Source organism: Melanotaenia boesemani, chromosome 1, assembly GCF_017639745.1.
Source record: "Melanotaenia boesemani isolate fMelBoe1 chromosome 1, fMelBoe1.pri, whole genome shotgun sequence".
NCBI classification, from domain to species: domain Eukaryota; kingdom Metazoa; phylum Chordata; class Actinopteri; order Atheriniformes; family Melanotaeniidae; genus Melanotaenia; species Melanotaenia boesemani.
Genome location: NC_055682.1, coordinates 10,555,868 through 10,574,508, shown reverse-complemented (window position 1 = coordinate 10,574,508; position 18,641 = coordinate 10,555,868). Strand labels below are relative to the sequence as shown.

At 35.7% G+C, this 18,641-nt stretch overlaps 1 protein-coding gene across 3 annotated transcripts in view; it reads left to right on the top strand.

Annotated features, from left to right (window-relative positions):
- tspan4a (tetraspanin 4a) overlaps positions 1–18,641 on the top strand; it is a 185,236-nt gene that overhangs the window by 103,032 nt on the left and 63,563 nt on the right. For all 3 annotated transcript variants that reach the window (XM_041986311.1, XM_041986302.1, XM_041986293.1), the window contains one exon: positions 15,523–15,714. In XM_041986311.1, the coding sequence (XP_041842245.1) occupies positions 15,523–15,714 (192 nt within the window). The remainder of the gene's footprint in view (positions 1–15,522; positions 15,715–18,641) is intronic.

Here is an 18,641-nt window from a genome sequence, read left to right as displayed (position 1 = left end):
AAAACATTCTCCTTTATGAGATAGAAACAGACTGGTCAAGTTTTATAATGATGTGTGCGTTCATTGTTGAGTTGTCATTTCAGGTGGCAGCCTTCACAGTCTGTCTTTTATAACACCTTTTCATTTATAACAAGCCTTTTATGACTTTCTTGCAGTCAATGCAGCATCTCAGTAGATGTTTACTCAAAACATCATCATGTCAATTTTGTTTTTCATTTGGCCAATAAAATATAAACTAATCACTTATATCGATTGAGAAAATGGATTCTTTTTTTCCTCATTTGGTACTTTTATTTTAGGGTTAAACAACTTAATCGCCAAAAATTAAATTAGATGGGGAAAAAAAAAGTTCTCAACCTGTGAAGAGAGGCTGAGAAGTTTGTTTACGCTTTGAAGGAAGACTTCAAACAGGAAAATAAAGATCACACAGTTATAGAAGATGGCAAAAACCTTCCCTTGATACTAGTTTGTTTAATTATTGAAGCACAGAAAAAAACAGTAACGCTAAATGCTTATCATTGTTTTAATAGAAAAAAACAGGCTTGGGTTTTTATGCATGACTTGTCGATGAAGCCTTTTGCCCTTGTCATTTTTGTTATCTTGCTGAAATTCCATCAGGCACACAATAGAAAAGTATCAGAGCCTAGAAAGGATTTTTCACACCAAGTTTCTTAAAATCTAATCAACAAGCTGATCATTGCAGAGACTTTGCTGTTACTCTAACAGATGGACTAGTTTATTGTTCAGATTCTTTCCAACAGACTTCTAATTTATGGCTTGGCAGTCAATAATTAATTTATAGTGACTTTTCTGATCTCAGTTGCACCTTTTCTTTATCATACCTTGCATTGAATTCCTATTTCACTGGATATTTATTGTATAGGTATAATATTTCTGCAGGGGCTATTTGATTGTATAACACTATATCCCCCTGGCTTATAATATTTCATTTTCTCAGCTCAGTAACGGATGGAAATAGATTAGCTAAACTGGCACATTGTCAGAGGAATTTTAGAACAAACCTGCAAATGTTTTGCAGCACTGAAGCATTTTTTGGTTCCTTTGAAATGACCAGAAAATCTTGTGCCAGCATCCAAACTAAAATATGGAAATGATGTAAAACCAGTTGCACTTAGCAATATGCATCTTTATCCTACAATGAATTAACCATTCTACATACAAACTACCACCTACATATAATGTCATAGTTCAGTGTTGTATAAAACAGAGTCCACATGCAGATATTCAGCAGTCTTGCATCAAAATGTAACCACTACAACAATTCGTTGCACAAGACAGATATTTCACAATAAAGGATGTGAAACTGAGAGGATCACCATTATGTGATGCAATCAGTCTTGTAAATAACATTATTTTCCAATATATTTATGAAATAAACATAAAATTAGACATAGACAAAACCTAAAACTTCTAATACTGCTGGCTGATTAGTTTGAAGTGGAATGCAGCCCTGCATCAGCCTGCAAACAGGCCCAAATACAACTGGCAGATAGAAGCATCCATAGCAACCACGTTAGCATCAATACCGCGAGATCTAAGAGAGACTTTGTAAATAAAATAAGACCGTTTAGCATTTCTATTCATTAATCAAATTTGTTTAAGGTCCACTGGGAATGAGAAGCAGCCTTTGTGTTGTTATTTTGCCCATAGTCACAATTTAAATGTCCTAATTTTATGTGTTTTCTTCTGAAAATGTGCTGCAATGTTAAGGATTTGAGGTCTGCCGTCTGACTGGATTCCTGTTGGATTGGGTCAGGAGTGTTCCTGCATAATAATACAGAATTACTGACTAACATGGATTCAGTCCAGTGATGGCGTCTGAATTCAATGCGAGTGCCCCAGTAGTAGTTCAGTGCTCTACCAGCCTAAACTTATTACATAAATTAGCAGTGAATTGATGACAGGAGAATAAAATGATCTTTTCAGTCAGGGAAAGGAAACAATCCAAGAGTCGATGGTCAGGTTTAATTTAAAATGATCTGATGTGAAAAACAAAACACGTGCATCACATAAAAAAGTGACATTATTAGAAAGCAAAACTTTCATAGTGTAGCACTGTTGATTAGGTGAATTTATGGGAAATATATATATATATATACGTATATATATATATATATACATATATATATATACATATACATATATATATATAGAAATTTTCCATTTTTTGTTGTTTTGGTACCAAAAAAAATCCTGCAGACAACACGACTGAGCACCACCAGTGATTTATCATTGTCCAGATGGGCTCAGGGTTTTGTAGAATGTGTGCAATTATTTGTGCATTATCTTTCATTAGAAACTATACAAACCATTTGTAAGAAAAGCCTGAATGAGAAATTACCAAAACCTCTTTAACGTCCTTTCACGTGGTCACTGCAATAACTGTGTCAAAATTACAAGAAGGCTTCCAAAATCTATAGCAGCAATAAGAGTCAGTTTGCTATGCTGGATGCACAAATTCTTTTATAAATAAGGTAGTATGAAATGGTTAAAGGTCCATTTTTAGATGCAGGAGGAGATGTCTTACAGAGTTTCTACATCAGACCATAATGTTTTTATTTTGTTCATTAACTGCGTCACACTCTTCATTACAGAGCAAAAGAAAACAAAGGAAAATATAAACCAGCCCACAATTTTAAAATGTCCATATTGTTAAAAATACTACACTAATGCTGAACAAAGTGGGAAAAAAGATACTTCTCTGGCACATTTTATGAAACAACTAATAAATCATGTGTCCATGACCTGCTGTTTTCTTTTGAGTACAATTTTAATAACTGAAATCAAAAAGACATTTTGGTGAAATATGGTCATATTTTGCAAAGACTGAAACATTACAGGGACAACAGGGAGCAGCTGAGGAATCAGTCCTGAAAGTCAAAAAGAAAATGGCACACTGAGAAGCAAACCTTCTGCAGCAGATGCTATTTTTTTCCTGTGGGGTTTTCCACTGGTAAAGTGATTTAAAAACCCCCCTGCCTCTTATCTTATAGCCTATGACTGTAGTGATCTGGCAAAGCAATTATAGTCCAAGCAGATCAAATAGAAAGTCTGTTGGATGAAATTTTCCCTCTACAAATTTCTCAATAAATCTGTATTTACTGCATTGTTCATACCATACCTAAATAGTGACAAATATTTACATTGCTTTGGAGTTTGTTTGACTAAATGCGGAAATAGGTGCAGTAATAATTGTGCTTTTTATTGCATCCCATATAATGACTTCCTGTTGCATAGCAAACATTCAGATTATTTAAAGTTGCTTGTCCAACACGGCTTTTACTCATTTCTAAATGTTAGTGTTACTGATGAGAATAAATTGCCATAAAACCTTGCTATTGTTGAGTATTCAAAATGGATAGTTTTGTTTAAGCTCTCAGTGTCTGGGACCTTAAACTTCTTAAATTCAAAGAAATATTAGCCCTTTCATGCAAAGTAGCTACTACAGTGGATACCTTTAAAACTGTTTTTAGTATATTTATGAGTGGGGAATGGCATATCTGTGAATTAGCCACTTGAACATTAGTGAGTCATCCTATACACTGCCACTGACTCTAGAATAAATAAATATATAATTTAACATATATGTTTACATTGTAATTATCAAGTTTTCCTAAGTGATGTACAGGAAAAGAAAATGATACAGATATATTTTTATAGTATATTTATAATATATCTATATAATACCATACTATTATATACCTAGAGAAGAAAAAGATAACATAAATGAAAATAAAATGTGATTAAAATATATAAAAAAGAATCACTATATATGTCTGTAGAAGTAAAGTAATGTACATTAAAAAAAATGTGGCACTGTCTTTTTAAATATTTCATGCATGAAAGGGTTAAGATTGAAAACTGAGCTGCACCGTTCACACCAGTGATGGGAACTTCTGCTGAAATCCAGATTGCTATGACATTAACGCATCCCTGTGCTTTAATATTGATTCTTTGATTTAGGTTTCAGTCATGTGTGGCTGTGCTCCCCTTACTCCCAGAAAATACATTTGTCCTCCTGCAAGATCTATTTGTATAAATTCTTTTGTCAGCATGAACAGATAAGTTGGTTGGACTGGTGCATCTTGAGATTACTTAAACTCAAATGGATTAATTTGTTAAACTGAATCAGTTTGTCTTTCTAGATAACCTATGGCGTAAAAGGGAAGGAAGCAAGAAAATGAGTAATTTTTCAAAACACCAGTTTCCTTTTGGTAACACATGTTCAGCAACATTTGCTTAAACTTAATATGCCTTCAATTAATTAGCAGCTCTAATTAACAGTATATTCTAGTGACAGCTATCTAATGAGCAGCAAGCTGCATGGGTTTAAGCTTGTGCTGAAGAGTCTCTGCACTGTAAGACTGTGAAGACCAGAGAAGAAGGTGCTAGAGGGATATTTGGCGTACTTTCCTTAGCAACAAGGAGCAGATTGTTTCGCATCTTTAAATCCCCAATCTGAAGGCAGAAAACAGCCTGTGGAGAGGAACAGCTTCCTGTTTGCTCAATGGCTTATTTGGAAATACGTAGCACTTTCACCAGTAGACATTATTAGTATTTATTAGCTTTAATTTATTATTCTTTTTGCTAAAAGATTCATAAGATCTTATCAAGTCTTGCACTACTCGCTGTAAATATTCCAAATGTTACATATTATATGTATACAGTAAGACTCACTCTTGCACACAGTAAAAACAGCTGTTTTTGTATTGTTGCTGCATTGGATGACTTCAATGAAACCCTCAGGCATTTTAAATAGGGGTGGGAATCTTTAGGTACACACAATTTGATTTGATTTCAGTTTGGATGGCTGCAGTGTGATTATCAGTGCATCTCTGTACATATTTTCCCCTGTATCACTACTTGACACTTTTAAAAGCAAAGTATTTACTATTACCCATAATGAGTTTACTTTTTTTATCTGTTATTAATAAAACAAGGGATTCTATAATACATGTTGAAGGTTGAATATGCTAGCATGTATCCCAACATTGCAAAGAACCGTCAGAGAAAATCTGCCCGTGGCAGCATTCTTGCAGTAAATTGATGTGTGCCTCTAAGAACTACTCTATCCACTTTCTCCAGTAATTCCATGAATTTGCTTTTAGTCTCGTTGTAAAGTGTGGGAATTGCCGCGTCAGTAAAATATCTTCAACAATGTGAAAGGCCTGCTTCTTAATGGCTGAATACAGATGCAAATCCTTAGCAAGTAAATATGCAACAGAGTTTGAGATTTGTTTTTGCATTTTTACGTTGGGTAGAAACTTTCCCAGTGCTTGATGGTCCTCTGGTTGGCAGCAGCTACAACCGGAATTTTTCTTACCTCCACGAATGAAAATGTGTGACATGGTTTTTCAAATTTGTCATGTTCCCAACATATTTTAGTTTGGTTTTATACAACTTGCATTTAATGGGGCTCTTGTCCAGATCCTTTTTCCCTTCATCTTTCCTTCATGCTAGCTGTTAATGCAGATAATGCCAGTTTTCACACTCAGTCCTCCTGTTATGTGCATGCCACAGACTGTCAGAGCAGCGCACCCCTGCAATTTTGAGTTCTGTCTGTTACATTCCTCAACATTGTGTTATTAATTAACATTTAAAAATTCAGTTCTTTATAATTCGTACATTGATTGAGAAACATCCACGTCAACATTGTGTTGCTTTTAAAAATTAACTTTTCTCTGCTAATTTTAAACTCCTCCAGTAGTGACATGACTGACAGGGATCGTACTGACCTTGATAAAAAAAAAATATATTATTGAAATTTTCAGCGAGATGAGCTCCAATGAATGCCTTTAAAAATCATTCCTAATTGTTTTACATATTCAGTTTCTTTCGCTACAGAAAAAAAGACTTCCTTTTTATCCCACAGGAGAGTAACAACGCCTGAATGATAAGCTAACTTTGTGTGAATACAGTTTCCCTGCTGACTACAACATTGGTTTGTGTATAAAAACTGACAGGAGTGAGTGCAGAACCCTCAGGAGAGCTGGCGGATGAAAAGACCTTCACTAAGAATTCAGTTTACCCATAAACACTGCAACATCTTTGTCAGAAGATCTGCTATCCAGCCAGTCACTTTCATACATTCACTTGAGATGAGATTAAAGCGTTTCATCTAACAGATGTGGTGGGATGGTGTTGCAGGCTTATGAAAAACTCTGAGCTGTGCAGGAGTCTTTAAACCATCCACACTGCTGGTGTAAATGTAATACAAGCCAGCCCCTTATTAAGTATACTAAAATAGAGCCATCTCTGTCCCAGTGTGGTGTCCTATATACAGTCCTACATAGATAAAATAATTTCTCAAATGGCTCAATGACCAAACATGTGACTGTTTCAGGACCTTTCTTTTGCAACAGGGGCCTTATTTGTCTGGGGACTCTATACTAACATCTAGCCTACCTGGAATAATCTACTGTACAATAATAACCAAATGTGCACTGGCAAACATGAATTCTACTTGGCTCCAGGGAACTTGGTTGGCAGAAGAAGCTACAGAAGGGGAGATCTCAACAACCCAGAAAATAAATGCCATTTATGTGGCACACAGCTTATTAGTGGCATCTAATTTTACAGAAGGAAACTGCTGCAGCCATTAGGGCCAGAGCTGAAAAAGACTTGTAGCACAGGCTCAACTTCTCTTAGTTTATTAGTGCAAAAACATCAGACTTCTACCTATGAGACCTCACCAGACTTTGAAGAATAATTTAATGTTTTATCCTCATTGAGCATTGTGGTGGAATCTCCACAGAAGCATCCAACTGGTTGCCTTTTCTTTAGTTACATGTTGCTAAAACTCTAAATCCTCAACACTGACATTATTAAGGGTGGCACATCAGAAAAAATGCTTGGAACACTTCTAGTGACTTCATAACTTTATTTGTTGATTTGTGTGTGATAACTTGTTTTTTTACTTTAGCATGGGTTATTTAAGAATTTTGTTTTTTACACTGTGGTGGTGAGCATTTTTTACGTGGTACACATTTTTGAACAGTTTGCTTCAGGCACAATGTGAAGCAACATTGCAGCAGGTTTCTTTGTTGGCAGCCCTGTCTTATTCACACACGCTACTCTGTTTTATATCAGTGAGATATGAGGGTTGCATCTTGATAAATAAATGTTAAATGTAATTTCTGTCAACCCCCGGAAATGAAAAACCTTTACTTTAATTTGAGAATCAGTTAAATGTTGCATCAACTAACCTTACAAATATCCCTGATAAAAGAGAAATTATTGCTTTAATATAGTGAAAATTCAGCCCAGCTCTACACACATCTCACTTAAAACTAACTCATCATATTGTCTATACACCATTTAAAATGTATAGCTGAGCCTTTCTTTTTGGCAAAAAACATCTAATCTAAGATATAAAAAATTGTCGATAACTGTGTCAATCCACTTTAACAAGACCAAACAATAGTAGTCACATTACATGACTGGCTTGTACAGAAAGTCAGAGTGCAAACAGTGCTGCTTCTTCAGGAGACCTTCCGGCATCAAACTGTAATCACTGGGAAGCCCTAAGCATTTTTTTTATGAACCTACAGAGTTAATGTTGCAGAATGGAGTATTTGAAGCTCAACTATTATCTTTCCTCACTTAAAGTTAGCCTAAAGCAAGCTGGAGCGCCATGCACCTGTGCAGAGACGACCTCAGCTTTGACAAAATGACAGCATCTGACACTGTGGGAATAAGAACGGATTTGCTGGTGAGGACCAAGCCAAAAGAATAAATATCCTCCCAGGAAAGATGTCAGCATGAGTCATTTCAGTACACTCAATTGTCAAACTCTATACCATCAGCGGCACCTATGACTCTTATTAACCGGAAGCAAAGAAGGAAGTCAGTTTTGTCCCTGGAAAAAATTTCTTCTTATTGCCTCATACAGGTACTGATAGTTTCCTTTGACCATACATGATGGCATTACCACTGTTAATAATGATGATGATGTCCTGCTCTTCCTATCCAGTGTGTTTGTTGGAAAGCAGCTGATTATAACTTTTAATTTCTTTCTAAACCTGGTGACCAGAATCAAAATTGGATAAAGCAATTTGTTGCATTTGGTTTTAGGAAATAGTGTAACAATTCATTATCTAACAGGAAACTGGGGTTGTTTCATTTTCTACATAAATGTTAGAAAATATTGCATTTTTAATAGTAAAACTCCCCTAAGATGTTTCACTATAATATAAATTCTTTACCCACACTAGCAATACCCTTTCTGTTAATTATCTTCAAGGACAAAGACTTTGATCTGCATGTGATTGAATTTCAACCAGAAGAAGAAGCATTATTTGTCTCAAAAATGTCTTGCATCACTTGTAAAGTTTGGCATTTTAAATTGGACACAACTTACAATTTAAAATGATCTATTATCTAGTGAAATTGCCAATACATTAGTGGATCTCATTTTTCTACAAGCAGTGATGCTGTCACAGTTATTTAGTGTTTGACTTCATTTTCTTGCAGAGGGTTCATTCTCCCCTGATCCTTCAAACCTCACCATTAGGCTGTAACCATGAGGACAGATTGAAGGACAAGAAATCCCCCTTGAGGGTCCAACTGCACATATGATTCTCACTTCAAAGTACCACAAAGAAGTAACAAATGAAGGACATGAATTCAGACAGCAAGTCTTTGCTGTTGTACCCATAAAAACTTAGCAATCCTCCACATTCCACATTTGACTCATGCATTTACAAGAACTTATGTAGACTGAAATGGTATCAATATTTAGTCAAAAACATACCCTGACCCATCATTTGGATGAATAACTAATAAATGTATTAATCAAAAAAGAAATTCACCTCTGTTATGCTAAACATAGAAAACCCAGGAGTCCACTTAATGCTACTGGGAAAATTATTAGAGACATACTTTAATCACAATTGTTAGGAAGCACTAGCTCCCTCCTGCATTTTGTTATTCTTGTGTGCAAAGGTGAATCATGGGCACCTAACATTCACTGTTTTTTTTTCTTGTTGGTATCAATCATTTCCTGTCAAAGTGTTGTTCTTCTAAGTGAAGAATTTGTCATTGTTCAGTGAGCAGGCCTGTCTACCATGGAATTTCCTTACAGCTTGTATGTATGTGTGTGGGTGCGTTCTCAGTCTTAATTGAATAATTGAATGGAAATAATGAGAAAGTTGAAGGGAAAGGATTGTACTAAATATGTTTGATTTTCTAAAATTCTGTTCTGAATTGTTAATGTGTATACTGCAGAATTAAGCTCATGAGCACATAAGAATATGTTTCAGGATCATGATGTTTTGTTAATCAGCTTGTTACCTTATTTTTCAGAAGTCTGCTGTGATAGGTCTGTTGGAATTGAGAGGGTGGGGCCTTGGGTAATAAATAGGAAGTGCTGCCAAGCAGACTGGTTGGACTGCCCAGAGGGATGAAGTTTGTTTGGTGTGCAGAATGGCCAAATAAATTGTGTTTTTTTCCCATACCAAATGAAAATGGATTTATTCTTCCCATGCTCACACATCGTCTTGCCACAACAATATCATCAAAATTTTACTTGTGTGGATATTTCTGCTGCACTGTCCACAGTTTTCTTTTTTAGTTTTATGTTTAAAGGTAGTTTATTTCAAAGATAGTCAGTGAGGTGAACTTAATGTTCTCACACAGAATAGCCACAGTCCAGGGTCCAATCAGCAGCCAGGTTCTGATTCAATACAAAGGCCTGCTGTGAGATGGAGAGGCAGTCCAGAGGCCTGCTTCAGTTTAAACACAGCAAATCTGTGAGACTGAAAAGATTCAGGCAGCTGGTTTTGGGGATGGGTGCTAATGAGAAACTATTGTGATCAGTGTGAAAGTGAAATTACACGTAAAAGCTGTTGGAGGTTTTCAGTTTTTTTTTTTTAACTATCTACTCAAACAAAACAATTTTTTGGACACTGATTTTATTATAAAAATAAAATACTTTAGTATTGTGTTTAAAAATATATATATATTTCACACAGAATTCTGGAGAGAATGACAGCACCTGTCTGCTGATTTCTATTTGCTTATTTATGTGTGCTTAAATTGAGAGACTCCTCAAAATTCAGTTGTGCTTGCTTAATGACAATAAAGATCCTAAATCTTGAATTAAAATTGTTCAGTTGTGAGAATTTCATGTTTTTCTGTGCATCAGATTACTGTTAGTAAGCAAAAGTGTCCCAGATGTGTTCAGTGTTATTGTCTCTTGTCATTTACATATTGTGGTTATATTTTACCGGTTCTTCTTTTTCAGAACACACACTAAATTATTTATAGACTAATTATTTCTGAATGATTAAAAAAAAAAGAAAATCATATTGCGATTTTTCTAATAAATATTGTGATTTGGTTTGCGATTTAATCTTATATATTCCAGCTTCTGTTTAGTGTTCACACAGAAATATTTTTTTACATGAGATGGAGGATTATCAGATTTGATGACATCAAAATTTAAACTGCTTTATATTCTAATACGGATGCAAAGTCGAGTCATAAACGGCTTCACTTACCAACTGCAAGATGCAACCTTTAGCATAAACACTGAAGCCTGAGGGTTGCATTACCTTTACAACATGTTTATACATACAGTCTGAAGTTATTTACCTTATTTACACCACAGCGTGTTATTTCTCTCTACATGCTTTCTGTATCTTACGTGGAGTTTCACCTCGATGCGCACACACAGGTGAGCAGGCTCACACCGACAGACAGAGAGCGCATGTCAGAAAATATGTTGCTTTTAATACTTGCTTTATGCTAAGAACTTCATGTTCATCGTGGAGATGAAGCTGAACAAACTGAATCTACCGTCATTGTAGTCATTTCTTAACCAGATCGCAGCTTTACTTGGATCCAATATTCTTTGTAGCTTTTGTTAACAAGTTATCTGAGATCTCAACATTAGTATTTGCATGCTGGACAACATTTTAATCCATTTTCATATCTGAATTAGTCAGTCAAATGAAAAAAAATCTAAATAATTTGGACCTTGTAATATTTTTGGGAAACTGGACCAAAAAAATGTGTTAAATATTTTTCATCTGTTATGTGAATATTATTAAATTTGCATAAATCTTCAATGGCAATGCTCTTGTTTGACTAATTGAACCTTTGAAAGAACAAATCTTTTTCACTAGTATAAAACAGCTGTGATCCTACTACTGCTGCCTCATGCATGACAATTATTGTTCAGTCCTTTTTATTTCTGTCCTGCCTTTGCTGAATAACTCAACATTAATACATTAATAAGCAAATCTAACTTGAGAAAAAGTACATTATTTCCACAGTTAGATCCTCTTCTTAAGTTAGAAGATTTTTCCCTTAAAATGCATTTACTCCCAGCTATTTTATCCTTCACTCCTCTCAGTGCTGCTGGTCTTCATTATAGAATACATACGATCATCATCATTGTCTCTGGCTACTATCAGGGCATGGGTTGCTAACAAGGTCTCTACAGTCATCTCCTAGTAGAGACTCCACTTTGGCTCATAATAATGGTCCATTGTGCACAGCAGTGACCCAAAGACCTGAAATATGCAAGCTTCTGAAATCTCCCTGCTGTGGTAGATTAAGAAGAGCATTTGATTTTTTTCCAACTTTGCCCTACTTCCAGCTTAAGAGCTCATTAGATAAGATCTTGAGCTTTAGCTGGAAATAGAAAGTGAAGAGGGGAAGAAACAATAATCACGTATTTAGCTATGTAAATCTTATTGCCTTTGGGAGATCCAGGAAGTTCCCATATTACAGTGTGTGAATGATGGATGCTTCCTATAGATATGCAAACCTTTGTTCTGCCCAATAGAATTTGATGCTGCCGAAGGCAAATACAGTCTGGATTTTAAGGATAAAAATAGAAAGGCGACATTACCAGGGCCGGTTATTGAGTTCAAATAGTGCAGAACTCAATGCTGAATGAATCATATTCAAAAGAGCTTAAATGTGTCACATAGCTAAACAGAGATGGTTAAAATTAAACTGACAGAATCTACAAACGGATTTCATCATATAGAAACAAAAGTGTATTTCCACCAATATATGTTTCTTTTTGGCTGACCAAAAAGATCTTTAAATGGGATAAGTCTGTTTTTCTCCTGGTCATGTCTTTGCAGTATTTTCTTCTTCTGATTTATATTTTTAGCAACAATCTGCAGTGTGAGATAGGTAGTGTTACACAAAAGCTGCTTCATCTCCATAAGAAACAACAAAAGAAGGAGACTTGGAGGAAACCCAAACTTAGAAGCTATGTTCAAATAAAAGAACATTATTGTACAGAACCATATCTAACAGTAAACGTAGGGAGAGGTCAGAGGTCATTGTGTGCCCAGCTAAGATGTGGTATGTCCTGGCGATTGAAGTGGGCAGGTATACCTGAAGAGCGGTCGTATATGTGCTGTGTGTTATCTTGATGTTATTGAAGATTAAGTTTTTGTTTCAATCCCTGTTGTATAAACTGAGAAAATCCTTGTTAAATAAAGTTCAGAGGAAGAAACCTGATTAATTTTGGGCGTCTGAATATGATATGTTGAGTTGGATCTACAAGGAGGAGATTTGTGTTTTAGTCAGGTTTATTGAAAAAATATGGTCTTTAAGCCAGAAAGCATTGAACTCTACATAAGTATACAATTTTCTATTATAATTTGTATATTTTGGAAGATTTGTTTATATACTTTGACTTTTTTTTGTTGTATAAGTTGACAGATAAGTCTTTTCCTTTCTTTGCCATCTTCGGATTGTTAATATATATTGTATAGTGTCCTGTAAGCCCATGTGGGCTGGACACAGTAATGTGCATGATACTCAAATAAACTAAATCTGACCATCACTGCCACAGCTGTAGCTGCTATGTACTCTACCTCAGGTGCAGTGTAACTGCTGAGGACTCATTTGACTTGGGAATCGGTGCTGGTTGCCTGCTGCATGCGCTGTGTGAAATATGTCACTGCACAGGGCCTTGTGCTTCAGAGCTTTACTGTTGGCAAGTTCTGCATCCAAATCTCAGGACAGAAACAGTCTAGATGTCTTCCATGAGAAGAAGATTTATTGCAAAGAGCTCCTCAAACAATTTGTTTACTCAAAAGACCTGTGAGGATTTTCCCAAACTGTTCCTCCTGATTTTTGCCTCCAACAAGTCAAATAGTGACTTTAACTAAGTTCATCATGGTGAGTCAAAGTGAGGGTATGCACCTGCAGCTATATTATTCTAGCCTGCTTGGTTAAATGTATTTCCTATTATACAGCCTGTACTCTTTTTATGGATATATAACTGTGACTGTAAGCCATCTTAGCTGCACACTTTGATACAAAGCAGGTTGTCATTTAGCATGTCAGAATTAACAGCTGAGATGACTTAATGGAGTAAATAATTTGAAGCTTATTTGTATGAAATGCTGTGATATGAAGCAGTCACGATGAGTAAAGTCAGTGGGGGTTTTATTGTGAATAAATCAAAATACAGCATATTGCACTGACATTACACATGTTAAAGAACTTACAGCCTTGTCTATGTCACTGTGATTACACAAACCTCACATCACATGTTTGGGCTATGCAGAGCCTCACGGCGCCTTTCATGGGTCATGCTGGGATTGTTCTTGTGCCTTCTCAAAAGAAAAACCTCAACACCAACTAACCTCTGGTTTTTGTCTTCAATGGGAATGGCGAAGAGTGAGCAAAGCCCCAAAAGAAGTTTTGAAAACACACACATTTATTACTTGGCTGTGGTTTTACATATTACCATATTATTTGGGTTGGCACATTTTTCCTTTTTGTTTTATTATTTTTTTTCTTTAATTGTAGGCATTTCTCTTTTTTTATTTACTACAATAAACTTACATCTCATCTTTACAGAGGGCCTTATAGTCCTTTGCAATAAGCTTGCAAAAATACTAAATAAATAATAGATAAATTGGTTGAATGCAAAACTTACAAATTCAGGAGAACATTTTAAATTTCAATGTACAGGTACATACAAAGGATTTATTTTTTTGCGTAGCACACGATTTTTGATCTGATTCTAAAACTGCTCTGCTCTGATCCCTCTACAAAAACAGGATCATTTTGTGTCTTTCACATGGCACTGCAATAATCAATAGATGGTCCCCCAACACTGAGGGCTTACTGTCTGCAGTGGGAAACTAAATAAAAACGAGATGAGTCGAGTTACCTTGAGCTGTACCACCTTTGATGTCGACCGGGGCATCAACCGGATAAAAAAAAGTTGTAAAAAAAAAGTTGTAACAGATCAATTTTACCAGTTTGCAAGGTGGCTGGCAGCTCACTCAATCCTGCTGGGTCTCTCTCTTGCAATTTAGTCAAAATTAATTACTATTTCTCAGAAAGTCAGCCTTAGAAACAGCTGTGGTCCACTACAGCCTGCGGGACAGTCAAACACTACTGCTTGCTGTTGCAGAAGTCTGCAAGGTTGTAATTGGGCTGTATGGTACCAGTGTACTGATGATAACTAGACTGCTGCTGGAAAAAGGGAAGATTTGATTGCTCTATTCTAGGTATGTTTTTGGTTTTTTTTTTAAGGATAAAGTATAACAGAGTTGTTGGTGGCTGTTAAATGCAAGCAACTATTTGAAGCACAAATTTGTTCACAAAACATTCTATAAAATAACTGAAATATACAAATAATTCAGTTAAAAATCAAAATGTATGAAAATAAACATATTAGCCTTTCTATTCATAGTTTACCTTCATTAATCTGTGTAAAGTTGTCATCCCATATTGAGTTTGTGCATTAGCTTGTTTTTCTTTTTCCGCCCTCTTCTTTTTTCTAAATTTAGCATCTTAAAATGGTATATAGCGGGTTTCTTGTTTCTCAATTGTTTAAATAGGTATAAAAGCTGTTAGTCAAAATGTGGTGTGAACAGTTTCACTCTTCTTTAGATCATTCACTTTGGCTCACTAAATGTGAGATTTGGCATGAATCTGAGGGATATTCTAATAGTTTGTATTGTGTAAATTGCTAATAAAACAAGGGATTTTAGGTGCTACATCAGACCACTTCTCAAACAAACAATTATCAGATGCATCTTCAGAGTCTATTAGTGACTCAACAAGAGCCTCTTTGATTAAGCAAACTTGTTTGCATGGCATGTTAAGTAGTGATTTTTACAGGTGCCGGCTGCCAGATTTCTTCTACTGCAAGCTAGCTGACTGCAGCTTTGTGTTTACTGGAAAAATTTAAAAATAATTTCTTGTTCTTTTAAACTACTCTCTCTCTCTCTCTCTTTTTTTAAGACAAATAATTATATTTTCTGGATACACCAAAACTTGCAACTTTGTTCTGAAACTATTTTGAACCTTCACACAAACTTTTGCTTCTTTTCTAGATTCGAGTTTTTGATAGGAATTTTTTGTTTTGTGTTGTTTTGTTTTCTCTGTGCACTTTCTAACAAAAAGTCACAACAAGACTAAATTCTTTATTGCAGCATCATGTTTGCCTGTTTGCCCAGGACTATTGTGAGTACATTGTCAGCCTTGTGTCTCTTTGTGTTTTTTCTGCAGTTGGGAGGATGTGGCATACTTGGGGTTGGGGTCTGGCTGTCGGTGACACAGGGAAACTTTGCCACCCTATCCTCATCCCTTCCCTCTCTGTCGGCAGCCAACCTGCTCATCGCTGTGGGGACCATCATCATGATTATTGGCTGTCTGGGGTGTGTGGGAGCTGTCAAAGAAAGTCGTCCTCTGCTGTTGACGGTAAGTTATCTTACAGGATGGCTTGTCATGCTGCTGTCGTCTCCAGACAGAAGGTTGTGTTGCTGTCAATGATGACATTCCACATTACAATTTGTTATTGACATGACAAATGCTACCACTAACAGTAAGCACTGACATCCTCAACCTGCCAGTTGGGTGTTTTGAGACGATTCCTAATGATTGATGCAACCTGGGTATCAGTTCAATAAAAAGCTTTGTCATGTATTGTCATGTGTGTTTTTCCCTGGTATTGTACACAACAAATCATTAATTTTACATCTGGAGTTTATTTGTAGCAGAATTGCATATTTTTGAATTCCACTGTTCACCATCAAACAGAAAGAAAGATTGATAAGTACCAACAGAAACTAAACATTTTATCACATATTTAAGGAAGAAGGACCTGGAGTAATTACACCATGTTGGTGCAGTTTATAACAAACTCTGGTTCTAACTCTTGTTATATAGGTTGAATATTGTATGGTAGTTATTTTATTTACTGGCAATTGAGGAGCAATATGTATCAGCAGCATAAACTTGACCCTATAAGTCAGGGGTGTCATTTGTACGGCCAGAGTGCCAAAACCAACCCACCTGAAGGTGCAATCTCGCCTGCGGGATGAATAAATTAAAAACAATAATAGATAGATAGATAGATAGATAGATAGATAGATAGATAGATAGATGGGAAATTCTGCTCTGCATTTAACCTGTCCATCTCAAGATGTACTAGAAAACAGTGGGATGCCATGTTTTTATTTGGGGGGTGGGGGGATAACATGAGTTTGACTCCCCTGCTATAAACAGATTTTAAACATGTATGCAACAAGGGTTTGGTTTTGCAGGGAATTAGGATAATACATAATAAAATAGTACTCCCTCCAATAGGTCCCACATGTTGTAATCCCAAGGCACTATAAGAATTCAGGTCATATAACAATGTAAAACAACTGAATGTTTCTTTCTTTATTTATTTTCTTTTAATTGCATGATTAACAAGGAACTCCTGCCTTTTTTGGTCACCCAGGAGAAAACATACCGTATGGGGTTACCACTTGTAATCACCCCAGAAGCCATGCAGACATAATTACTTCCTTTTTCAGTTTAATGTCTGGAAATATTTCCCCAGTAGTCTGTATTCGTTTGGGTGTATACCAGCTGCTGTGATTAACGGTGAAGCTCTGGCACAGGAAAGAGCAGTGCAGCAGGAACTGTGATCCATGATGAATTTTAAGTGAGTGTGAGGTTGCAGTTCCTGCACCTGAGTCTTTAAAGACCTAACTTTTAAAGGGGAAAAGATGTTTGTGCATACTAACATGCAGATCGAATTAATGAAATATTGAAGTATTTTGACAAATACATTGCTTCATATAATCAAGCATGACACTGCACAGCAGTTATTATTAAAAAAAAGTATCCTGAGTGAGGAAAAGATGCATTTAATTAGTGAAAATTGCACAGCAGGAGCAAACAATTATGAGCTCTGTGGGAATAAGTCTCAGTGTAGATCATTAGCATGATGCATGACATATTCCCCACAGTGAACAGAATGATTCTTGTGCTGTGTCAAAAATATGACAGTGTGTTTTAATGAGTGACAGAGCCATGCGATCTTCATGGAAGTTAGAAAGGAATTCTAATCTCTAATTTCAGGGCCAATTAGTATGTTGATCACTAATGAGGGACACCGAACATGCTAACATAGCTGTAAGATATTTGAGGAATTACTGTTGCACTTATGGCCGTAAAACATGTGATTTCTTTTTGTGTGCTTTTTAATTTGTAGCGTGCAAACATTAGTTACTCATTAACGCAGTTCAAAAATTGCTTGCAGCTCTGTGATCTGGGTGACTTCAAAGACATCTTTAGGCTCCTATCAATGTAAAACTTCACACTCATATTTTATAACCCTTTCAGTCATCTCCTTTTGTATGATCCATATTCATGTTCAGCAGCGGTGCTTCAGAAACCTTTGAACAAAGTTAATTAGACAGAATGGTGGAACTATTTCAATGTACTATTTCACTGTGGAATCTGATAACTCAAAACTCAGCTTTTAAAGAGACTTCAGGATCTGTTACTTTAGCTTTAAACCTACAAAATGTAACCTAAACATGTTAAATTTGTTCAATTTTAAATCTGTGAAAACATATGAAGAGCTTGTCACCATGGTGCACTGGTTCTTTAGCCATAGGAAGAGTCCTGGTGATTGGTCAACTGAATAAAGTTGCCAGACAATCAGCAAAACAAAGAGGTTGCTGTACCCTGTCCAAATATAGCTTTTTTTTATTTTTATTTTTATGTTTATTTAGCTTCAACATTCCAACTTGTTCCCAGACTGTGGACAGTAAAGAACATTGGCCGGATCTGTTAGAGGCATCTACAAAATTTGGATAAATTTATGACAGTCAACGATTAGTATAATAAGTCCTGTGTAAAAGTTTTAACTGAATCAGCCAAGGTCTGGCACAGATAGAGGAATTGTGTGCTAATTTAAGAATATTGTCCCATTGATTTTCTGCTTGAAGAAGCCCTGGGTCTCGTACCCATAAATTTTTTGTCTGTTGTGGGAAGACTGAAGTAGTGGAATCCATCCAATCCACTTTTTTTATAAAGCACCTTTTAACAGCAAAGACAAGTCTCCAAAGTGCCGCACATCAACAATCAACAATAATCAACAATGTTGATTAAAAAATAAAAAATAAAAAAAATTAAAAGATAAAATAAATAAAATAAAAACTTAAAATATATATATACTAAAAACAATAAAAACAAGTAAAAAGATCAAATAAATTAAGTGAAAAAATAAAATAAATAGAAAGACACAGAGGACCACACAACTCACGCAGTGTTAAAAGCCAGAGAATAAAAGTGGGACTTTAGATCAGACTTGAAGCATTCCACTGTGGGGGCAGATGAGACATGGA